Genomic DNA, 25,631 nt, shown 5'->3' with positions numbered 1-25,631 from the left:
TACACTGAAAGATATAAACGATCTTGTTCATTAATGAACAAGATATCGTTCATATCTTTCAGTGTGTATGCACCAATGATCACATGATCTCCCAGCGCCGCCCTTTCATACACTGTGAACGACCGGCTTCCGTTTACACAGCGCAGCTTACCCATACTTGCCTACCTGACCCTCTCCATGAGGGAGAAAATGCTCTGTTCCTGGACTTTCCTGGTAATGTATGATTGCCATCACCTGTGGTGAAACACCTTTCTTATCAATTAACTAGCTCACCACAGGTGATAGCAATCATACATTACCAGGAAAGTCCAGGAACAGAGCATTTTCTCCCTCATGGAGAGGGTCAGGTAGGCAAGTATGAGCTTACCCGGTTGAACCCGTGTTCAACTCTGCAAGCTACCCGAGTTGAAATACCCAGTCACTCGACCTGGATTATTCCAACTCGGCTTTTTTACACCGTGTAGCAACACGGGTTATGCGCGTTCATGTGCAATAACCCGTGTTATATACTGGTTGGTGTAAAAGGGGTATCAGTCTCACAGGAAGTCAGGCACAGCAGCAGCCCTGACACTGAGTAGCATCACACTGCTCCCTCCCAGTGGGTGTCACCCAGGAGTGCTGCCACCCAATCATTGTGACTGACTGAGAGAGGCAACTGGGGGCTGTCTCACCACACCAAACTGAGAGTGACTCCAATCATTCCAACTTCTTCTAAATGATTTGAGTCATTGTGTTCAGACTACAACTCAGTAGCCATCTCTGAGTCACTGTCTCACACAGTGCAGGAGTCGCTGGGTTTCCTAGAAGAATGGCCGGAGATAGGAGGCTTTCCATCTTCCTCCTCTTTATGCTGCAGTTCCTTCTTCTGCAGGGAGCCAAGATCCTGACAATATGCTTTATTGGTGAGTTTGTATGATATAAATATGTATTTTTGTGTAAAACACTGATTTAAAATCGGACAGTGTTTCGCTAACTCCACAGACATGTCCCGGGAATTCTGTACTGTAATGCAGCTGAGCCGCAATTCATGTGAATAAGACCAATGTCTGCGTTTATCAGAAAATGAATAGTGGCCAGGAAAGCTATCAGACTGCTGCAATAGAAGCTACTATGCTAAACTTAAGTTGTGTACACACGTGGGAAGGATTCAGATGTGACCATAGCAGCAAATTTGTTAGCAGTTGGGGGGGTGGCAGATATAAGATTTGCAGAGAGAGTTAGATTTGGGTGGGTTATTTTGTTTCTGTGCAGGGTAAATAATGGCTGCTTATTTTTACATTGCAATTTAGATTTCAGTTTGAACACACCCCACCCAAATCTAACTCTCTCTGCACATGTTACATCTGCCCCACCTGCAGTGCACATGGTTTTGACCAACTAATACCCCTTTCACACCGCACAAATAACCCGGTATCAACCCAGCATATGCCGGGTCGGCGGGCGGTGTGAAAGGGGCACAGCCGAAATTGCGGGTCGCCTGTCCCGGCAATTCAACCCGGGAAGAAAGCAGTGTTATACCCGGGTTGAATACCGGGTCAGTGGCTGCGTAAACGGGCTCCCGGGTCGATGCGTCCTGGGACCCGTTTACTACAGCAGGGAGAGGCGGCGCGGAGATGATCTCATCTCCCAGCGCCACCTCTGCCGCCGGCTCCGCCCCCCGCTGCTATGGCAACCCGCCCGGCATATTGCTGAATCGGGGAAGCCTGCAGCAGCTGCCAATGCCGGATCCCAACCGGGAAGGACCCGTTCCCAATTCCCGGGTGGGAATTGGCAGTGTGAAAGGGGTATAAGAAATTTGCTGCTGCGATCAACTCTGAATTAGGTCCACGGTGAGATCCTTGCTATGCCTGATTGTGACTATGCGATTTCCCTTGAACTCGCCCAGATAGCACAGATAGGACAGATTTTGACTAAGTGCCAATTATGAACGAGGCTGAAGTTAGCTTCTTATTCACTTCTTATTTTTCTTATTCAGGCTCTAGCTTCTTATTCACTTCTTATTTGAACTCCAGCTTCTTATTCAGATCATATAGTTTTGCAAGGGTTAATGAGTCTTGGGTCACTAATTTGACACCTGAAATCAACAGAGTAGGTTTCCTTACATATGACCCACTTGTATTTTGCCTGGCCCAACACTGTTTTGGGCATGAAATACACTGGCAAAGTAGGCACACACACCATATTTTACCATTTTGAATAAGTAGCTGTAGTTTTGCAAGGGTTAACTAGTCTTGGGCCACAAATTTGACCCCCAAAAACAACAGAGGGTGGTCACTTGCATGTGACCCACTTGTATTTTGCTTGGCCCAACGCTGTTTTGGGCGGAAAGGCATGTTTTGGGCTGGGCGGAAAGGCATGTAAACGCTCTGTCAGCGACATTCAGTTCGGGTGTAGTCAACTGGGAAACAGGCTTCCACAGCAGACACGATCTCCATTCAGGAGAGTGGGGTCTTCATCAAGAGGTCTTTGCAGAAGTGTCAAGTAGTTGGGGATTTCCTCAAATAGACATGTTGACGTTTCGCCTCAACAAGAAATCTTCAAAGATGTTGTTCCAGGTCGTGGGACCCTCAAGTAATAGAGGTGGATGCCCTGGTGACACCGTGGGTGTTTCAGTCGGTCTAGGTGTTCCCTCCACTTCCAATCATTCCAAGGTGATAAGGATCATAAGGGGAACAAGGGTTCAGGCGATACTCATTGTTCCAGACTGGCCAAGCAGGGCCTGGTATCCAGATCTTCAGGAGTTGCTCATAGAAGATCCCTGGCCTATTCCTCTTCGAGAGGTCCTGTTACAACAGGGGCCGTGCGTGTTTCCAGACTTACCGCGACTACGTTTGACGGCATGGCGGTTGACCGCAAAGTCATAGCCCGGAAGGGTGTTCCCAGTGAAGTCCTTCCCACACTTCTTTAGGCTTGAAAAGAAGTAACGGCAAAGCGTTGCCACCGTATTGGTGGAAATATGTGTCTTGGAGTGAATCCAAGAAAGCTCCTACTGAGGATTTTCAGCTGGGGCGGTTGCTCCATATTTTGCAAGCAAGGGTGGAGGTTGGCCTAAAGTTAGGCTCCATTGAAGTACAAATTTCGGCCTTATCAATTTTCTTTCTGAAGGAATTGTCCTCCCTTTCAGGAATACAGACCTTCTTGAAAGGTGTGTTGCACTTCGAATCTCCATTTGTGCCCCCTGTGGCACAGTGGGATTTTAATCTGGTATTGCAGTTCCTGCAATCTTATTGGTATGAGCCTTTACGTAAGGTTGAGTTAAAATTCCTTACTTGGAAAGTGGTCATGATGTTGGCCTTGGCATCCGCAAGGCGGGTATCTGAATTGGCGGTTTTGTTTCACAAAAGCCCCTATTTAATCTTCCATGCTGATAGAGCGGAGTTGAGAACTCGTCAGCAATTTCTGCCAAAAGTGGTTTCACGTAAACCAGCCTATTGTGGTGCCAGTGATTGCTGACACCTTGGCGGATTCGAAGTCTCTCGATGTGGTCAGAGCTTTAAAAATCTATGTCGCCGGAACGGCTTATATTAGGAAAACAGAGGCTCTGTTTGTCCTATGGGCTCCCAACATGATTGGGGCTCCTGCTTCCGAGCAGGCTATTGCGTGCTAGATCTGTAATACGGTTCAGCAGGCTCATTCTACGACAGGATTGCTGTTACCGAAATCGGTGAAGGCCCATTCTACCAGAAAGGTGGGCTGGGGGGTCTCGGTATTACATCTTGGCCAAGCTACTACTTGGCCGGGATCAAACACCTTTACGAAGTTTTACAAGTTTGATATCCTGGCTGATGAGGACCTCTTGTTTGGTCATTCGGTGCTGCAGAGTCGTCCGCACTCTCCCGTCCGTTCTAGAGCTTTGGTATAAACCCCATGGTTCTTGAAGCATCTCCAGCATCCTCTAGGATGTATGAGAAAATAGGATTTTAATACCTACCGGTAAATCCTTTTCTCTTAATCTGTAGAGGATGCTGGGCGCCCGTCCCAGTGCGTACTGTATCTGCAGTTATTGGATATGTTTACACACATGGTGTGTTGTGTTTCAGTCAGCCTGTGGCTGATGATGTTCATGCCATGGCAGGCGTTATGCTGTTATTGGTTGTGTTTACAAACACAGGTTGTGTTACGCTTTATGTCAGCATATTGCTGCATTTTCTTCATGCAGTCGGCTGGTGTTCTATTGAATGCCACGTCCTGCTGCATACTGAGGTGTGAGCTGGTTAGATGCTCACCGTGGTTTAACAATAAATTCTTTCCTCGAAATGTCCATCTCCCTGGGCACAGTTACTTAAACTGGAGTCTGGAGGAGGGGCATAGAGGGAGGAGCCAATTCACACCCAATCAAAGTCTTAAAGTGTGCCTATGTCTCCTGAGGATCCCGTCTATACCCCATGGTTCTTGAAGCATACCCAGCATACTCTACGGACTAAGAGAAAAGGATTTACCGATAGGTATTAAAATCCTATTTTTATTTATTTTTTTTTTTTTTTCTGCTACTGTTTACTCTCCCTTGTCAAGATCCTGAGATTTTGACCTAAAATTGCTGGGATTTCAGGATTAGTCAGTCCATGTACATTTTTTTTTTTTTTTTTTTTAACGTCGAGCAGCTCTGAGAACCTGCAGCAGATAGCTCAGATGCTGCCCGGCTCCCTTGGCCCCTGCCCACCTCTGATGTCATGCTGTGCAGCCCAATGCCAGCTGCGCCATTTACCCGCACCACGAGAGAGGAGGGTGAGCAGAGCCGGCCCTAACCAATATGATGCCCTAGGCAAGATTTTGGCTGGTGCCCCCTAGCACCGCCACTTGTTCTGCAGGAGATGCCTGGCATGAGTCATCTGGCAGCTCTGCTAACGTCTGGCGCCTTTTGTTTCTGAAAATGCATCTTATTTGCATTACTATGTGGCTAGGATGCACAAGCAGCTTCTACTGATTAAAATGATATGCAGCATGCCTATATTCTGTGTGCGAGTGCGGCTGTATCTGCATACGAAATGCTACATTACAGTGATTTCCAGGAATACAGTGCAATGTAGTATTTTGTATGTAGATACAGCCGCAGTCACACACAGAATATAGGCATGCCGCATATCATTTTAATCAGCAGAAGCTGCTGGTGCCCCTAAGCATACCAAATGCCCTAGGCATTTGCCTAGTTTGCCTATGCCTAAGGCCGGCTCTGAGGGTGAGTCACAGTGGGCTCGTGGGCTGGGCTGGGTAGATTGGAGGTTGGGGTGGGGGGGGGGGGGAGAGGGGGAAGACGCATGAAATAAGAAGAGCTTTTTTTCTGAGGAAAAAAGTGAAGACTTCAAGGGCAGCAGCAGTGTTACATGTCAGTGGACATTCACGGCTGCAGCTCCGGCTCTCCCCAGCGGTGCTGTACACTCCCGAGCCCTGGTTGCCGGGCAACTACAGCAGGAGGCTCCGGTTTTCTTCTTGTCAGACACACACGGCTGGGGCTCTCCGGGATCGCGTGGCCGCGCTTCATGAAGTGGTAAGTGGGTCCCGCTTGCGGGACCCGGTCTTTATCGCGATCCGGCACGGTCAGTGGGAGGCGGGCCGCACGCGCTGTCGGTGGACACTGTGGCAGTACAGGCGATCCCACTAGCTCACCAGGGCATGGTACAGGTCAGGTTTTCGCTATAAACAGTTTTATTAGAGCCTGCAGTACCCGGTGGTTTTGCCAGCAGGGGAATAGAGCTTGGACCTGAAGCCCCTTTCTTCAGCCCCAGGGCGCCATTTTCTGCAAATGTTCCCACCCTGGAGCTGCATATCTGTCTCTCCCTCACTCCCTGGCAGTGTCTGCGGCGCCATTATCCCTCAGCTCACTGTTCCTGAGAATGCTTGGGCAAATCCTCCTATGTAAAGCCGCCTGGTTGTCAGTGCTGTGACTTTACAAGACACTTAAGTATTCTACCTGCCTTTTTAGTCAGTGTTAGTTAAGAAAGAGTGCATTTAGTCAGGGTTTCCTAGTACAATTACCCTGTGATATACATCCAGTTCTTACTGTGTACTGTTATATCTATTGTTATATAGCTGTGTAAGCTAGTCCAGTGCAGTATTATTGTTAGTAATAACCTCTGCATTGTACAAACTGTGACTATTTGTGTGTGCATTTGATAGCTGAGTGGTGTCCATTTCGTGTCTCACTCAACCTGCTATCCCTATATTCTATAACCTGATGGGGCTTGGTGCGTCAGGTTTTATCTGATATAGGATTTTAACAAAGATATACTGTATTACGTATTTCTTACGTCCTAGAGGATGCTGGGGACTCCGTAAGGACCATGGGGTATAGACGGGCTCCACAGGAGACATGGGCATTATAAAGAACTTTAGATGGGTGTGCACTTGCTCCTCCCTCTATGCCCCTCCTCCAGACCTCAGTTAGATCCTGTGCCCAGAGGAGACTGGATGCACTGCAGGGGAGCTCTCCTGAGTTTCTCTGAAAAAATAATTTTGTTAGGTTTTTTATTTTCAGGGAGCACTGCTGGCAACAGGCTCCCTGCATCGTGGGACTGAGGAGAGAGAAGCAGACCCACTTAAACGATAGCCTCTGCTTCTTAGGCTACTGGACACCATTAGCTCCAGAGGGTCGGAACGCAGGTCTCACCCTCGCCGTTCGTCCCAGAGCCACGCCGCCGTCCTCCTCACAGAGCCGGAAGATAGAAGCCGGGTGAGTATAATAAGAAAGAAGACTTCAAAGGTGGCAGAAGACTTCTTCTGCGCGAGATTGCTCCCACACACAACACACACTGCAGGCACTGATGGGTGCAGGGCGCAGGGGGGGCGCCCTGGGCAGCAATAATAAACCTCTAAGACTGGCTAATATAGTTATATAGGCTGCGGAGGCAGTAGATTATACAATTCCCCGCCAGTATTGAAAATTTGAGCAAGACCGAAGCCCGCAGCTGAGGGGGCGGAGCTTGATTCCACAGCACTAACCAGCGCCATTTTCTCCACAGTACACTGCAGAAACTGGCTCCCCGTACTCTCCCCTGCTGAACACGGTGACAGAGGGCAAAAAAGAGGGGGGCACTTGTAAGGCGCAGTGAGTGTATATACATATAATTATATAAGAGCGCTGTTTATCTGGGAATTTTGTTTCCAGTGTCAGTTGGCGCTGGGTGTGTGCTGGCATACTCTCTCTCTCTCTGTTTCTCCAAAGGGCCTTATTGGGGAACTGTCTCCATATAAATATATCCGTGTGTGTGTGGGGGTGTCGGTACGCGTGTGTTGGCATGTCTGAAGAGGAAGGCTCATCTAAGGAGGAGGTGGAGGAGATAATTGTGGTGTCTCCATCGGCAACGCCGACACCTGATTGGTTGGGCATGTGGAATGTTTTAAATGCAAATGTGAATTTATTAGATAAGAGATTGGACAAAGCAGAGTCCAGGGATAATACAGGGAGTCAATCAATGGCTTTGACGGTGTCACAGGGCCCTTCAGGGTCTCAAAAACGTCCCCTATCCCAAATAGCAGACACTGATACAGACACGGATTCTGACTCCAGTGTCGACTACGATGATGCAAGGTTACACCCAAGGGTGGCCAAAAGTATTCATTATATGATTATTGCAATAAAAGATGTTTTGCATATCACAGATGACCCCGCTGTCCCTGACACGAGGGTACACATGTTTAAAGAAAAGAAACCTAAGGTAACGTTTCCCCCATCTCATGAGCTGAACGCGTTATTTGAAAAGGCTTGGGAAACTCCAGACAAAAACTGCAGATTCCTAAAAGGACAGGGTATGGTGGGAATGCTCGCCCAGGGTGGACAAGGCTTTAACACGCTTATCCAAGAAGGTGGCGCTACCGTCTCCAGACATGGCAGCCCTCAAGGATCCTGCTGATCGCAGACTGGAAACGACTTTAAAATCAATTTATACACATACGGGTGCTTTGCTCAGACCGGCAATAGCATCGGCTTGGGTTTGTAGCGCGGTAGCAGCTTGGACAGATACCTTGTCAGCTGATATTGATACCCTAGATAGGGATACCATTTTATAGACCTTAGGTCACATCAAAGACGCAGTCTTATATATGAGAGACGCTCAGAGAGACGTTGGACTACTAGGTTCGAGGGCCAACGCCATGGCGATCTCTGCTAGGCGAGCACTGTGGACCCGCCAATGGACGGGTGATGCCGACTCAAAGAGGCATATGGAAGTTTTGCCTTACAAGGGTGAGGTTTTATTTGGGGAAGGTCTCACGGACCTGGTTTCCACAGCTACCGCGGGTAAATCTACATTTTTGCCTTATGTTCCCCCACAGCAAAAGAAAACACCACAATATCAGATGCAGTCCTTTCGGTCGCATAAGCCCAGAGGAGGTCGGGGCTCTTCCTTCCTCGCCAGAGGTAAGGGTAGAGGGAAAAGAATGCCTGCTACGGCTAGTTCCCAGGAGCAGAAGTCCTCCCCGGCTTCTACTAAATCCACCACATGACGCTGGGGCTCCACTGAGGGGATCCGCGCCGGTGGGGGCACGTCTTCGACTCTTCAGCCACATCTGGGTTCAGTCGTACGTCGATCCTTGGGCGATGGAAATTGTATCCCAAGGATACAAGCTGGAATTCGAAGACCTGCCTCCTCGCCGATTCTTCAAATCAGTTTTACCAGCTTCTCCCCCAGAGAGGGAGATAGTTTTAGCTGCAATTCAAAAGCTGTGTCAACAGCAAGTGATTATCAAGGGTCCCCTAATACAACAGGGAAAAGGGTACTATTCAACCCTGTTTGTGGCCCTGAAACCGGATGGCTCGGTCAGACCCATTCTAAATTTAAAATCCCTAAACCTGTACTTAAAAAGGTTAAAGTTCAAGATGGAATCGCTCAGGGCAGTTATCTCCAGCCTGGAAGGGGGGGATGTTATGGTGTCACTAGACATAAAGGATGCATACCTACACGTCCCCATATATCTTCCTTATCGGGCATACCTGAGATTCGCTGTACAGGACTGTCATTACCCGTTTCAGACGTTGCCGTTTGGGCTTTCCACGGCCCCGAGGATTTTCACCGATGGTGGTGCTCCTGCGCAGGCAAGGAGTCACAATTATCCCGTACTTGGACGATCTACTGATAAAAGCGGGATCAAAGGAACAGTTGCAGAAAAGCATGTCGCTCTCCCTGAGAGTGCTGCAGCAGAATGGCTGGATTCTAAATCTACCAAAGTCACAGTTGGTTCCAACAACTCGGCTGGCTTTCTTAGGCATGATTCTTGATACAGCACAAAAGAGGGTTTTTCTCCCGATGGAAAAAGCCCAGGAACTCCAGAACATGGTCAGAGACCTGTTAAAACCAAAAAGAGTGTCAGTCCATCAATGCACTCGAGTACTGGGGAAAATGGTGGCGACCTACGAGGCCATGCCCTTTGGCAGGTTTCATGCGAGGACTTTTCAGTGGGTCCTTCTGGGCAAGTGGTCCGGGTCCCATCTTCAAATACATCAGAAAATAACCCTGTCCCCCAGGGCCAGGGTGTCTCTCCTGTGGTGGCTGCAGAGTGCTCACCTTCTAGAGGGTCGCAGGTTCGGCATTCAGGACTGGGTTCTGGTGACCACGGACGCGAGCCTCTGAGGGTGGGGAGCAGTCGCACAAGGAAGGAATTTTCAGGGACTATGGTCAAGCCAGGAGGCTTGTCTACACATCAACATACTGGAATTAAGGGCCATATACAACGGCCTACGACAAGCGGAGAATCTTCTTCGCGACCTACCGGTTCTGATTCAATCAGACAACGTCACAGCCGTGGCTCATGTAAACCGCCAAGGCGGGACAAAGAGCAGAGTGGCAATGGCGGAAGCCACCAGGATTCTGCGCTGGGCAGAAAATCACGTCAGCGCTCTGTCAGCGGTATTCATTCCGGGAGCGGACAACTGGGAAGCAGACTTCCTCAGCAGACACGATCTCCATCCAGGAGAGTGGGGACTTCATCAAGAAGTTTTTGCAGAGATAACAAGTCTTTGGGGACTTCCTCAAATAGACATGATGGCGTCACGCCTCAACAAGAAGCTTCGGAGGTATTGTGCCAGGTCAAGGGATCCTCAGGCAGTAGCGGTAGACGCCCTGGTGACACCATGGGTGTTTCAGTCGGTCTATGCGTTCCCTCCTCTTCCTGTCGTCTCAAAATTATTGAGAATCATAAGACGAAAAAGAGTGCAGACAATACTCATTGTTCCAGATTGGCCTCGAAGGGCCTGGTATTCAGATCTTCAGGAGATGCTCACAGAAGATCCATGGCCTCTTCCTCTCAGGGAGGACCTGTTGCAGCAGGGGCCCTGCGTGTTCCAAGACTTACCGCGGTTACGTTTGACGGCATGGCGGTTGAACACCGAATTCTAGCTGGGAAAGGTATTCCGGAGGAAGTCATCCCTACTCTGATAAAGGCTAGGAAGGAGGTGACGGCGAAACATTATCACCGTCTCTGGAGGAAGTATGTATCCTGGTGTGAAGCCAAGGATGCTCCTGCGTAAGATTTCCACTTGGGCCGTTTTCTCCACTTTCTGCAGACAGGAGTGGATATGGGCCTAAAGTTAGGCTCCATTAAGGTACAGATTTCAGCCCTATCTATATTCTTTCAGAAGGAATTGGCTTCTCTCCCAGAAGTCCAGACGTTTGTAAAAGGAGTGCTACACATCCAGCCTCCTTTAGTGCCCCCAGTGGCACCATGGGACCTTAACGTGGTGTTACAGTTCCTAAAATCTCACTGGTTTGAGCCTCTTCAAAAAGTTTAATTAAAATTTCTCACTTGGAAGGTGGTCATGTTGTTGACATTGGCATCTGCAAGGCGGGTGTCCGAATTGGCGGCTTAGGGGCTCTTATGAGACAATCTCATTTTCCATGTGGATAGAGCTGAGTTGAGGACTCGTCCTCAATTTTTGCCTAAGGTGGTGTCCTCATTTCATATGAACCAACCTATTGTGGTGCCTGTGGCTACGGGGGACTTGGAGGATTCCAGGTCCCTTGATGTAGTCAGGGCCTTAAAAATTTACGTAGCCAGGACGGCTCGGATTAGGAAAACAGAGGCACTGTTTGTCCTGTATGTAGCCAACAAGGTTGGCGCTCCTGCTTCTAAGCAGACTATTGCTCGCTGGATCTGTAACACGATTCAGCAGGCTCATTCTACGGCTGGATTGCCATTACCAAATTCAGTAAAGGCCCATTCCACTAGGAAGGTGGGCTCTTCTTGGGCGGCTGCCCGAGGAGTCTCGGCTTTACAGCTTTGCCGAGCGGCTACTTGGTAGGGTTCAAACACTTTTGATAAATTCTACAAGTTTGATACCCTGGCTGAGGAGGACCTCCATGTTTGCTCAATCAGTGCTGCAAAGTCATTCGCATTCTCCCGCCCGTTTTGGAGCTTTGGTATAATCCCCATGGTCCTTACAGAGTCCCCAGCATCCTCTAGGACGTAAGAGAAAATAAGATTTTAAACCTACCGGTAAATCTTTTTCTCCTAGTCCATAGAGGATACTGGGGTCCCAGTGCGGACATATTTCTGCATAACTTGTATATAGTTGTTGCTTACATAAGGGTTATGTTACAGTTAAGATCAGTCGTTGGCTGATACTGTTTTGTTCATACTATTGACTGGTTGCATTTTTTCCAGGTTATACGGTGTGGATGGTGTAGGCTGGTATGAATCTTGCCCTTAGATGAACAAAAATCCTTTCCTCGTACTGTCCGTCTCCTCTGGGCACAGTTTCTCTAACTGAGGTCTGGAGGAGGGGCATAGAGGCAGGAGCCAGTGCACACCCATCTAAAGTTCTTTATAGTGCCCATGTCTCCTGCGGAGCCCGTCTATACCCCATGGTGCTTAGAGTCCCCAGCATCCTCTACGGACTAGGAGAAAAAGATTTACCGGTAGGTTTAAAATCTTATTTTTTCTCTGATTTAGTCACCATATCTCTCCTTTATCTCTGCTGGTGCTGACTACACTGTGCAGGGGTTTGGGCTAGAGGTATTGTGCTGCTGACAAATTGTACTATGTTACCTGATACTGCAAGTTATATCATGTCTGCTTCTGAGGGTAACGGTTCTGGGGCTGAACACACTGTTGGTGTTGCTGAAGCCGCAGATACCTATGAGGAGTATATAGCAGCTTTGGGCTCTGGTTCTGGGGGCTCCTTGCCCCCCTAGTGGGACTGTGACAACGGGGGCAAATAATGACCCGCCGTGGGCCGCTTTTTCCGCGCTTCTGCATACGCTAGTTCATAAACTAACACCCCCTATGGGACCCCCAATGCCGGTACAACCGTTTGTGGTCCCTGCAGCTTACCCGCCGTGGGCGGACGATTTATCTGCTCATTAAAGAAGTTGAACCAGTCCCTAAGTCCAAGGGGTCCTCTAAGTAAGCGCTTGTCTCCTCACAATCCACTGCTGTCACTGACACCTCGTCGGATGAAGACGGCACTTACACTGACCCCACAGGTTCTGACTCAGATACGGCTGATGGGGAGGGTGGTTCACGTGTGGATGTTCCTGATCTTTTGAGGCTATTAAGTTAATTTTACAGATTACGGATGATCCCGAGCCATCCGTTCCTCCTAAGAAACCAGATAGGTTCAAGCATCAGAAGGTGATTAAACAAGTTTTACCTCACTCTAACCACCTAATTGATATACGTCAGGAACCCTGGGAAAACCCGTGTACGAAGTTTGTGCCTCAAAAGAAGATGCTAGCTCGCTCTCCCTCGCGCCGGAGCTGTCTAAGAATTGGGAAACGCCTCCTCCAGTGGACTCGCATGTGGCTAGGATGGTGGTTTCCTCAGCTCTACCGGTCACTACCGTCAGGTCTCTAAAAGAGCCTACGGATAAACGTGTGGAGGGTTGTCTTAAAGCGATTTACACCCTCACGGATGATGTACAAAGGCCCACTATTGCAGCTACTTGGGCTGCAGAGGCCATTGAAGCATGGGCCTTGGAGTTAGATGCTGAAATCTCCTCTGACCATGCTAGACACTGCTTGTCTTATATAGTCACAGCTTCTCGTTATATTAAAGAGGCGGCTTCTGATGCCGGTATCCTGGCAGCCAAGGCCTCTACTACGTCAGTCCTGGCTCGCTGGATATTGTGGCTGAGATCCTGGTCTGTGGATCTGGACTCTAGAAAAACCCTGGAGGTACTCCCTTTTAAGGGAGATATTCTGTTTGGGAAGGATTTAAATAAGATTGTGGCTGACTTGGCTACTGCCAAAACGACCTGTCTGCCAAGTACTGCTCCTTCTGTGTCGAAGGCTAAAGGTACTTCCTTTCGCCCCTTTCGTCCTTCAGGTAAAGCAAAAGGTAAGGCGTACAACAAGAAGGCCTGCACTTCCAAACCTGGTAAACCTAAGCCCAAAAGAGCCTGGGCGGCCCGTCAGCCAGCTTCCAAGACAGATAAGCCGGCTGCATGACGGGGCAGGCCTCCCTCTGGGGGATCCCAGGGTGGGGGGCCGGCTTCTAGGGTATACCCAGGAATGGTTGAAGACCACTTCAGATGCCTGGGTACGGGAAGTCGTCACTCGAGGTTATGCCATAGCCTTCAAAAACCGAACCCCTCATCGATTTTGCCAGACAGATGTCCCGTTGGACAAGACAAAGGCAAACACTCTACATTCTGTGGTACAGACCCTCCGGGATACAGGAGTCGTAGGTCAGGTGCCCCTTGCTCAGAGGGGCCGGGGGTACTATTCTCCGCTGTTTCTAGTCCCGAAACCGAATGGGTCCTCCCGGCCCATTCTCAACCTCAAGGCATTGAACAGGTTTGTGAAGGTTTCCAAGTTCTGGATGGAAACCCTTCGCTCTATAGTTCTGGCCTTGGAACCTGGGGACTTCATGGTCTCCCTGGATATACAGGATGCTTACCTGCATATTCCTATAGCAGTGTCTCATCAGCAATACCTGAGATTTGCGATTGGCAACTGCCATTACCAGTTTCGGGCATTACCTTTTGGTTTAACAATGGCTCCGCAAGTCTTTACAAAAGTCATAGCGGTGATGACGGTGGTACTCCGCCGTCAAGGGGTCAGGATACTGCGTCATCTAGATGTGACGGTCCGGTTTCTACAAGCCCACGGGTGGCTCATCAACTGGAAGAAGTCATCCCTGATCCCTGCTCAGAGCATGGTGCATCTGGGAGCACTATTGGACACTCACAACCAGCGGTTGTTCCTGTCTCAGGAGAAAGTCCTGAAACTTCAGGACAGGATTCGTTGCCCGCAAGTGTCGATACATTCGGCGGTGCAGGTGCTGGGCCTCATGGTGTCGGCATTCGACATGGTGGAGTATGCTCAATTTCACTCTCGCCCTCTCCAGAGGCTGATTCTGGCCAAATGAGACGGCCTGCCTCACCGGATCAGGTCTCAAATGATCTCATTGACTCCGGAGGTCCGCCTGTCGCTGCTCTGGTGGCTCCGGGACCAACAACTGTGCAGGGGCCGTCCGTTCTGGATATCCAACTGGGTCCTGTTGACGGCAGATGCCAGTCAAAGAGGTTGGGGCGCGGTGCTGGAGCAACACTCCCTTCAGGGGCGGTGGCCCAAGGAGGAGTCCCTCCTCTCGATCAATATTCTGGAGTTGCGGGCGGTCTTCAGTGCATTGAACCTAGCATTTAATTCAGAACCGTCCTGTTCAAGTACAGTCTGACAACGCCACCATAGTGGCTTACATAAATCATCAAGCAGGCACTCGAAGCCGCCTAGCAATGAAGGAAGTCTCACGGATTCTACAGTGGGCAGAACGCCATCTACCGGCCATATCGGCAATATTCATTCCGGGAGTCCTGAATTGGGAAGCAGACTTTCTCCGTTGTCAGGACATACCGGCGAGTGGGGCCTCTATCCAGAAGTGTTTCAACTCCTAGTGGAAAGGTGGGGCCTTCCAGACGTAGATCTGATGCCGTCTCGACACAATCACAAGATTCCGGTCTTCGGAGCAAGGACAAGGGATCCTCAAGCAGCATTCATGGATGCGCTGGCGGTACCGTGGAGGTTTCGGCTGCCGTACGTGTTCCCTCTGGTGTCACTCCTGCCCAGGGTAATTCGGAAGTTCAAGCAAGAAAAGGAATTCTGCTTCTCATAGCTCCAGCGTGGCCCAGACGGCACTGGTTCTCACTGGCTATTGCTTCAGCTAGACGTGTGTCAGATTTGGGTGTGACCGGGCGGTTCTTAGAACTCGTCACGGCTATCTACCTAAGGTGGTTTCTTCGTTCCACCTTAACCAGGAGATTGTAGTTCCGGCAGTTGTTTCTCCTGATCTGTCTCTCAAAGAGTGGTCTTTGGATGTGGTACGGGCTCTCCGTATCTATGTGAAGAGAACTGCTCCTATTAGGAAATCTGATTCTCTTTTTGTTGTGTTTTGGGTTTCACAAATGTGGCTGGCCTGCTCACAAGCAAACTCTGGCCAGATGGATTAAAATGGTAATTGCACATGCTTATGTGAAGGCTGGTCTCTCTGCTCCTGATCACATTAAGGCCCATTCTACTCGGTCTGTTGGACCTTCTTGGGCGGCCAAACGTGGTGCGACCCTTGAACAATTGTGCAAGGCGGCTACGTGGTCCTCTGTGAACATGTTCATAAGGTTATATGCCTTCGATACTACCGCTTCCCATGATGCTTCCTTTGGACGCCGTGTTCTTGTGCCCGCTACAGTGCGTCCCCTCCCATAAGGAACTGCTTTAGGACATCCCCATTGTCCATTCCTTGTGGAGCCCAGTGTACACCGCAGCAGAAAACGAGTTTTATGGTAAGAACTTACCTTTGTTAAAACTTTCTGCGAGGTACACTGGGCTCCACAAGACGCCCACCCTGACGCACTTAGCTTCTTTGGGTTGGTATGGCATTAGCCGCTGACACGTCTCCTGTCGTGAGAATGCGGTGTTGTGGCTACTAACCGTTGACGTCTCTCTTCCTGCTACTGCATTGGACTGGTTAACTAAAAACTGAGATCCTTTGCAGGGAGGCGGGGTGATATAGGAGGCGGCGCTAGGCATTCTGGGAACAGTCAAAGCTTTGAGCCTGTTGGTGCCTCGGATCTAGATCCTACTCTACACCCCACTGTCCATTCCTTGTGGAGCCCAGTGTACCTCGCAGAAAGAGTTTTAACAAAGGTAAGTTCTTACCATAAAACTTGTTTTTTTTTTTTCACCAACTCAATCCCAGGTATCCCGAATCCCAGGATTAAAAAATGGCCGGCATTGGCCTCCCTACATCTGATTTGTCTTTCTCATTGCTTTGTAATACCCCTTTCACATCAAACTTATAACCCAAGTCATTGTCTGGGCAACCCGAGTCCAGGGTTGGTGTAAAAGGGTCTACCCGGGTCGTGTTAAGCAGGATTCCGACCACGGTAACTACCACGGTAGAACCTGGCACCAACCCAGGTAGCCCGCTGTGTGAACGATACAGAGAGCCAAATCACTGGCACTTCAGATGATGTCCTCTCCAAATTCCGGCAAAGGGAAGATCCGGCAGGGTTTCAAAGCACTGTAATACGGCTTGAAACCATGTGCCTGATTTCATGTTTGTAAATAAAGCAAATGAGCAAGCAACTGGGACATATGTAACGTGCAGAGAGATTTAGGTTTGGGTGGGGTGTGTTCAAACTGAAATTTAAATTGCAGTGTAAAAATAAAGCTGTCTAACATTGTGTGGGCTACATGCAAAAGCAGCCAGTATTTACCCTGCACAGAAACAGTATAAAATAAGAATTTACTCATCGGTAATTCTATTTCTCGTAGTCCGTAGTGGATGCTGGGTACTCCGTAAGGACCATGGGGAATAGCGGGCTCCGCAGGAGACTGGGCACTCTAAAGAAAGATTAGGTACTATCTGGTGTGCACTAGCTCCTCCCCCTATGCCCCTCCTCCAGACCTCAGTTAGGGAAACTGTGCCCGGAAGAGCTGACATTACTAGGAAAGGATTTGGAATCCAGGGTAAGACTCATACCAGCCACACCAATCACACCGTACAACTTGTGATAACTATACCCAGTTAACAGTATGAAACAATAATGAGCCTCATTCACAAATGGCTCATAACAAAACCCTTTAGTTACGCAATAACTATATACATGTATTGCAGAGAATCCGCACTTGGGACGGGCTCCCAGCATCCACTACGGACTACGAAAAATAGAATTACCGGTGAGTAAATTCTTATTTTCTCTGACGTCCTAGTGGATGCTGGGTACTCCGTAAGGACCATGGGGATTATACCAAAGCTCCCAAACGGGCGGGAGAGTGCGGATGACTCTGCAGCACCGAATGAGCAAACTCAAGGTCCTCCTCAGCCAGGGTATCAAACTTGTAGAATTTAGCAAATGTGTTTGAACCCGACCAAGTAGCCGCTCGGCAAAGTTGTAAAGCCGAGACCCCTCGGGCAGCCGCCCAAGAAGAGCCCACCTTCCTCGTGGAATGGGCTTTTACAGATTTAGGATGCGGCAGTCCAGCCGCAGAATGTGCAAGTTGAATCGTGCTACAGATCCAGCGAGCAATAGTTTGCTTTGAAGCAGGAGCACCCAGTTTGTTGGGTGCATACAGGATAAATAGCGAGTCAGTTTTCCTGACTCCAGCCGTCCTGGAAACATAGATTTTCAGGGCCCTGACTACGTCCAGCAACTTGGAATCCTCCAAGTCCCGAGTAGCCGCAGGCACCACAATAGGTTGGTTCAAATGAAACGCTGATACCACCTTAGGAAGAAATTGGGGACGAGTCCTCAATTCCGCCCTATCCATATGGAAAATCAGATAAGGGCTTTTACATGACAAAGCCGCCAATTCTGACACACGCCTGGCCGAAGCCAAGGCCAACAGCATGACCACTTTCCACGTGAGATATTTTAGATCCACGGTTTTAAGTGGCTCAAACCAATGTGACTTTAGGAAATCCAACACCACGTTGAGATCCCAAGGTGCCACTGGAGGCACAAAAGGGGGCTGAATATGCAGCACTCCTTTAACAAATGTCTGAACTTCAGGCAGTGAAGCCAGTTCTTTTTGGAAGAAAATCGACAGAGCCGAAATCTGGACCTTAATGGAACACAATTTTAGGCCCATAGTCACCCATGACTGTAGGAAGTGCAGAAATCGACCCAGCTGAAATTCCTCCGTTGGGGCCTTCCTGGCCTCACACCAAGCAACATATTTTCGCCATATGCGGTGATAATGTTTTGCGGTCACATCCTTCCTAGCTTTAATCAGCGTAGGAATTACTTCCTCCGGAATGCCCTTTTCCTTTAGGATCCGGCGTTGAACCGCCATGCTGTCAAACGCAGCCGCGGTAAGTCTTGGAACAGACAGGGCCCCTGCTGCAGCAGGTCCTGTCTGAGCGGCAGAGGCCATGGGTCCTCTGAGATCATGTCTTGAAGTTCTGGGTACCAAGCTCTTCTTGGCCAATCCGGAACAATGAGTATAGTTCTTACTCCTCTCCTTCTTATTATCCTCAGTACCTTGGGTATGAGAGGAAGAGGAGGGAACACATAAACCGACTGGTACACCCACGGTGTCACTAGAACGTCCACAGCTATCGCCTGAGGGTCTCTTGACCTGGCGCAATCTCTTTTTAGTTTTTTGTTGAGGCGGGACGCCATCATGTCCACCTTTGGCCGTTCCCAACGGTTTACAATCATTTGGAAGACTTCTGGATGAAGTCCCCACTCTCCCTGGTGGAGGTCGTGTCAGCTGAGGAAGTCTGCTTCCCAGTTGTCCACTCCCGGAATGAACACTGCTGACAGTGCTATCACGTGATTCTCCGCCCATAGAAGAATCCTTGTGGCTTCTGCCATTGCCACCCTGCTTCTTGTGCCGCCCTGGCGGTTTACATGGGCGACCGCTGTGATGTTGTCTGACTGAATCAGAACCGGTTGATTTTGAAGCACGGGTTCTGCTTGACTCAGGGCATTGTAAATTGCCCTTAGTTCCAGAATATTTATGTGTAGGGAAGTTTCCTGACTCGACCATTGTCCTTGGAAGTTTCTTCCCTGGGTGACTGCCCCCCAACCTCGGAGGCTTGCATCCGTGGTCACCAGGACCCAGTCCTGTATGCCGAATCTGCGGCCCTCGAGCAGATGAGGACTCTGCAGCCACCACAGCAGAGACACCCTGGCCCTCGGGGACAGGGTGATTAACCGATGCATCTGGAGATGCGATCCGGACCACTTGTCCAATAGATCCCACTTGAAGATCCGTGCATGGAACCTGCCGAAGGGAATTGCTTCGTAAGAAGCTACCATCTTTCCCAGGACTCGCGTGCAGTGATGCACCGACACCTGCTTTGGTTTCAGGAGGTCCCTAACCAGAGATGATAATTCCTGGGCCTTCTCCTCCGGGAGAAAGATCTTCTTCTGTTCTGTGTCCAGAATCATGCCCAAGAACAGCAGACGCGTCGCAGGAATCAGCTGCGACTTTGGGATATTCAGAATCCAGCCGTGCTGATGCAGCACTTCCTGAGGTAGTGCTACGCTGACTAGCAACTGCTCTTTCGATCTCGCCTTTATAAGGAGATCGTCCAAGTACGGAATAATCATGACTCCCTTCTTTCGGAGGAGCATCATCATTTCGGCCATTACCTTGATAAATACCCGCGGTGCCGTGGATAGACCGAACGGCAACGTCTGGAATTGGTAATGACAGTCCTGTACCACAAACCTGAGGTACTCCTGGTGGGGTGGATAAATGGGGATATGCAGGTAAGCATCCTTGATGTCCAACGACACCATAAAATCCCCCTCTTCCAGGCTTGCAATAACCGCCCTGAGCGATTCCATCTTGAACTTGATCTTTTTTATATAAATATTCAAGGATTTTAAATTTAAAATGGGTCTCACCGAACCGTCTGGTTTCGGTACCACAAACATTGTGGAATAGTAACCCCGTCCCTGTTGAAGGAGGGGTACCTTGATTATCACCCGCTGAAGATACAGCTTGTGAATTGCCGCCAGTACTACCTCCCTTTCTCTGAGAGCAGCAGGCAAGGCTGATTTGAGGTAACGGCGAGGGGGAGTCGCCTCGAACTCCAGCCTGTATCCCTGTGATACTACTTGCAGAACCCAGGGATCCACCTGGTCGCTGAAGTTCCGGAGACGCGCCCCCACCGCACCTGGCTCCACCTGTGGAGCCCCAGTGTCATGCGGTGGATTTAGAGGAAGCGGGGGAAGATTTTTGATCCTGGGAACTGGCTGTCTGGTGCAGCTTTTTCCCTCTTCCCTTGCCTCTGAGCAGAAAGGAAGCGCCTCTGACCTGCTTGCTTTTCTGAGGCCGAAAGGACTGTACCTGATAATACGGTGCTTTCTTAGGCTGTGAGGGAATCTGAGGTAAAAATGTCGATTTCCCAGCTGTTGCTGTGGATACGAGATCCGAGAGACAATCCCCAAACAATTCCTCACCCTTATAAGGCAGAACCTCCATGTGCCTTTTAGAATCAGCATCACCCGTCCACTGCCGGGTCCATAATACCCTCCTGGCAGAAATGGACATTGCATTAATTCTGGATGCCAGCCGGCAAATATCCCTCTGTGCATCCCTCATATACAAGACGACGTCTTTAATATGCTCTATGGTTAGCAAAATAGTATCCCTGTCGAGGGTGTCAATATTATCCGACAGGGTATCAGACCACGCTGCAGCAGCACTACACATCCATGCTGAGGCAATTGCAGGTCTCAGTATAGTACCTGAGTGTATATATACAGACTTCAGGATCGCCTCCTGCTTTCTATCAGCAGGCTCCTTCAAGGCGGCCGTATCCTGAGACGGCAGTGCCACCTTTTTTGACAAACGTGTGAGCGCCTTATCCACCCTAGGGGATGTTTCCCACCGTGACCTGTCCTCTGGCGGGAAAGGGTACGCCATCAGTAATTTTTTAGAAATTACCAGTTTCTTATCGGGGGAAGCCCACGCTTCTTAACACACTTCATTCAACTCATCTGATGGGGGAAAAAACACTGGCTGCTTTTTCTCCCCAAACATAATACCCTTTTCTCTGACGTCCTAGTGGATGCTGGGGACTCCGTAAGGACCATGGGGAATAGCGGCTCCGCAGGAGACTGGGCACAAAAGTAAAGCTTTAGAACTACCTGGTGTGCACTGGCTCCTCCCCCTATGACCCTCCTCCAAGCCTCAGTTAGATTTTTGTGCCCGAACGAGAAGGGTGCACACTAGGTGGCTCTCCTGAGCTGCTTAGTGAAAAGTTTAGTTTTAGGTTTTTTATGTTCAGTGAGACCTGCTGGCAACAGGCTCACTGCATCGAGGGACTAAGGGGAGAAGAAGCGAACTCACCTGCGTGCAGAGTGGATTGGGCTTCTTAGGCTACTGGACACCATTAGCTCCAGAGGGACCGATCACAGGCCCAGCCATGGAGCTCGGTCCCAGAGCCGCGCCGCCGGCCCCCTTACAGAGCCAGAAGACAGAAGAGGTCCGGAAAATCGGCGGCAGAAGACGTCCTGTCTTCAACAAGGTAGCGCACAGCACTGCAGCTGTGCGCCATTGCTCTCAGCACACTTCACACTCCGGTCACTGAGGGTGCAGGGCGCTGGGGGGGGCGCCCTGAGACGCAATAGAAACACCTTGGATGGCAAAAAAATGCATCACATATAGCTCCTGGGCTATATGGATGAATTTAACCCCTGCCAGAATACACAGAAAAGCGGGAGATAGGCTCCGCCCCCTTCTCGGCGGCCTTATCTCCTCAGCACACTGGCGCCATTTTCCCTCACAGCTCCGTTGGAGGGAAGCTCCCTGGCTCTCCCCTGCAGTCACTACACTACAGAAAGGGTTAAAAAAGAGAGGGGGGCACTAATTACGCGCAGTATTAAAAATACAGCAGCTATAAGGGGAAAAACACTTATATAAGGTTATCCCTGTATATATGTATATATATATATATATATATATATATATATATATAGCGCTCTGGTGTGTGCTGGCAAACTCTCCCTCTGTCTCCCCAAAGGGCTAGTGGGGTCCTGTCCTCTATCAGAGCATTCCCTGTGTGTGTGCTGTGTGTCGGTACGTTTGTGTCGACATGTATGAGGAGAAAAATGATGTGGAGACGGAGCAGATTGCCTGTAATAGTGATGTCACCCCCTAGGGGGTCGACACCTGAGTGGATGAACTGTTGGAAGGAATTACGTGACAGTGTCAGCTCTGTATAAAAGACAGTGGTTGACATGAGACAGCCGGCTACTCAGCTTGTGCTTGTCCAGACGTCTCATAGGCCGTCAGGGGCTTTAAAGCGCCCGTTACCTCAGATGGCAGATATAGACGCCGACACGGATACTGACTCCAGTGTCGACGGTGAAGAGACAAATGTGACTTCCAGTAGGGCCACACGTTACATGATTGAGGCAATGGAAAATGTTTTACACATTTCTGATAATACGAGTACCACCAAAAAGGGGTATTATGTTCGGTGAGGAAAAACTACCTGTAGTTTTCCTGAATCTGAGAAATTAAATGAGGTGTGTGATGATGCGTGGGTTTCCCCCGATAACAACTGATAATTTCTAAAATGTTATTGGCATTATATCCTTTCCCGCCAGAGGTTAGGGTGCGTTGGGAAACACCCCCTAGGGTGGATAAAGCGCTCACACGCTTGTAAGAACAAGGGCTCTACCCTCTCCTGAGATGGCCGCCCTTAAGGATCCTGCTGATAGAAAGCAGGAGGGTATCCTAAAATGTATTTACACACATACTGGTGTTATACTGCGACCAGCAGTCGCCTCAGCCTGGATGTGCAGTGCTGAGTTGGCGTGGTCGGATTCCCTGACTGAAAATATTGATACCCTAGATAGGGACAGTATATTTTTGCACAAGAGCATTTAAAAGATGCATTTCTATATATGCGTGATGCACAGCGGAATATTTGCCGACTGGCATCAAGTCTAAGTGCGTTGTCCATTTCTGCCAGTAGAGGGTTATGGACACGACAGTGGTCAGGTGATGCGGATTCCAAACGGCATTTGGAAGTATTGCCTTATTAAGGGGAGGAGTTATTTGGGGTCGGTCTTTCAGACCTGGTGGCCACGGCAACAGCTGGGAAATCCACGTTTGTACCCCAGGTCGCCTCTCAACATAAGAAGACGCCGTATTATCAGGCGCAGTCCTTTCGTGGGCAAGCGGGCAAAAGGTTCCTCATTTCTGCCCCGTGACAGAGGGAGAGGAAAGGCTGCAGAAATCAGCCAGTTCCCAGGAACAGAAGCCCTCTCCCGCCTCTGCCAAGCCCTCAGTATGACGCTGGGGCTTTACAAGCAGAATCAGGCAGGGTGGGGGCCCGTCTCAATGAATTTCAGCGCGCAGTGGGCTCACTCGCAAGTAGACCCCAGGATCCTTCAGGTGATATCTCAGGGGTACAAATTGGAATTCGAGACGTCTCCCCCTCGCCGTTTCCTAAAGTCGGCTTTACCGATGTCTCCCTCTGACAGGGAGGCAGTTTTGGAAGCCATTCACAAGCTGTATTCCCAGCAGGTGATAATCAAGGTACCCCTCCTGCAACAGGGAACGGGGTATTATTCCACACTGTTGTGGTACCGAAGCCGGACGGCTTGGTGAGACCGATTCTAAATCTAAAATCTTGAACACTTACATACGGAGGTTCAAATTCAAGATTGAGTCACTCAGAGCAGTGATTGCGAACCTGGAAGAAGGGGACTACATGATGTCTCGGGACATCAAGGATGCTTACCTTCATGTCCCAATTTACCCTTCTCACCAAGGGTACCTCAGGTTTGTGGTACAGAACAGTCACTATCCGTTTCAGACGCTGCCGTATGGATGGTCCACGGCACCCCGGGTCTTTACCAAGGTAATGGCCGAAATGATGATACTCCTTCGAAGGAAGGGAATTTTAGTTATCCCTTACTTGGACGATTCCCTGATAAGGGTAAGATCCAGGGAACAGTTGGAGGTCGGTGTAGCAAGGTAGTGTTGCGGCAGCACGATTGGATTCTCAATATTCCAAAATCGCAGCTGATTCCGACGACTCGTCTTCTGTTCCTAGGGATGATCCTGGACACAGTCCAGAAAAAGGTGTTTCTCCCGGAGGAGAAAGTCAGGGAGTTATCCGAGCTAGTTGGGAACCTCCTATAACCGAGCCAAGTCTCAGTACATCAATGAAAGGGTTCTGGGAAAAATGGTGGCTTCCTACGAAGCAATCCCATTCGGCAGATTCCACGTAAGAACTTTCCAGTGGGACCTGCTGGACAAATGGTCCGGGTCGCATCTTCAGATGCATCAGCGGATAACCCTGTCACCAAGGACAAGGGTGTCTCTCCTGTGGTGGTTGCAGAGTGCTCATCTTCTAGAGGGCCGCAGATTCGACATTCAGGACTGGGTCCTGGTGACCACGGATGCCAGCCTGCGAGGCTGGGGAGCAGTCACACAGGGAAGGAATTTCCAGGGCTTATGGTCAAGCCTGGAGACATCACTTCACATAAATATCCTGAAGCTAAGGGCCATTTACAATGCTCTAAGCTCAGCAAGACCTCTGCTTCAAGGTCACCCGGAGTTGATCCATTCGGACAACATCACGGCAGTCACCCACGTAAAACAGACAGGTTGGCACAAGAAGCAGGAGGGCAATGGCAGAAGCTGCAAGGATTCTTCGCTGGGCGGAAAATCATGTGATAGCACTGTCAGCAGTATTCATTCCGGGAGTGGACAACTGGGAAGCAGACTTCCTCAGCAGACACGACCTCCACCCGGGAGAGTGGGGACTTCACCCAGAAGTCTTCCACATGTTTATAAAACTCGACAAGTATTGCGCCAGGTCAAGGGACCCTCAGGCAATAGCTGTAGACGCTCTGGTAACACAGTGGGTGTACCAGTCAGTGTATGTGTTCCCTCCTCTGCCTCTCATACCCAAGGTACTGAGAATTATAAGATGGAGAGGAGTAAGCACTATATTCGTGGCTCCGGATTGGCCAAGAAGGACTTGGTAACCGGAACTTCAAGAGATGCTCACGGAGGATCCGTGGCCTCTACCTCTAAGAAGGGACCTGCTCCAGCAAGGACCCTGTCTGTTCCAAGACTTACCGCGGCTGCGTTTGACGGCATGGCGGTTGAACGCCGGATCCTGAAGGAGAAAGGCATTCCGGATGAAATCATTCCTATCCTGATCAAAGCCAGGAAGGATATAACCGCAAAACATTATCACCGCATTTGGCGAAAATATGTTGCGTGGTGCGAGGCCAGTAAGGCCCCGACGGAGGAATTTTCAACTAGGTCGATTCCTACATTTCCTGCAAACAGGAGTGTCTATGGGCCTGAAATTGGGGTCCATTAAGGTTCAAATTTCGGCCCTGTCAATTTTCTTCCAAAAAAGAACTAGCTTCAGTCCCTGAAGTTCAGACGTTTGTAAAAGGGGTACTGTATATACAGCCTCCTTTTGTGCCTCCAGTGACACCTTGGGATCGCAATGTAGTTTTTGGGTTCCAAAAGTCACATTGGTTTGAACCACTTAAATATGTGGAGTTAAAATATCTCGCATGGAAAGTGGTCATGCTGTTGGCCCTGGCCTGGGCCAGGTGCGTGTCAGAATTGGCGGCTTTATCCTGTAAAAGCCCTCATCTGATTTTCCATTCGGACAGGGCGGAATTGAGGACTCGTCCCCAATTTCTTCCTAAGGTGGTTTTCAGCGTTTCACCTGAATCAACCTATTGTGGTGCCTGCGGCTAC

At 49.6% G+C, this 25,631-nt stretch overlaps 1 protein-coding gene across 1 annotated transcript in view; it reads left to right on the top strand.

Annotated features, from left to right (window-relative positions):
- The first annotated feature begins 546 nt into the window (after positions 1-546).
- Positions 547-25,631, top strand: part of LOC135056126 (UDP-glucuronosyltransferase 3A1-like) — a 198,429-nt gene continuing 173,344 nt past the window's right edge. Inside the window, exon 1 of the mRNA XM_063960917.1 lies at positions 547-902. Within this exon, the coding sequence (XP_063816987.1) occupies positions 809-902 (94 nt within the window). The 5' untranslated portion in view covers positions 547-808. The remainder of the gene's footprint in view (positions 903-25,631) is intronic.

The sequence above is a fragment of the Pseudophryne corroboree genome, chromosome 1, assembly GCF_028390025.1.
Source record: "Pseudophryne corroboree isolate aPseCor3 chromosome 1, aPseCor3.hap2, whole genome shotgun sequence".
Lineage (NCBI taxonomy): Eukaryota > Metazoa > Chordata > Amphibia > Anura > Myobatrachidae > Pseudophryne > Pseudophryne corroboree.
Note: the sequence above shows the minus strand (reverse complement) of the source record. Positions and strands in the feature narration are given on the sequence as shown.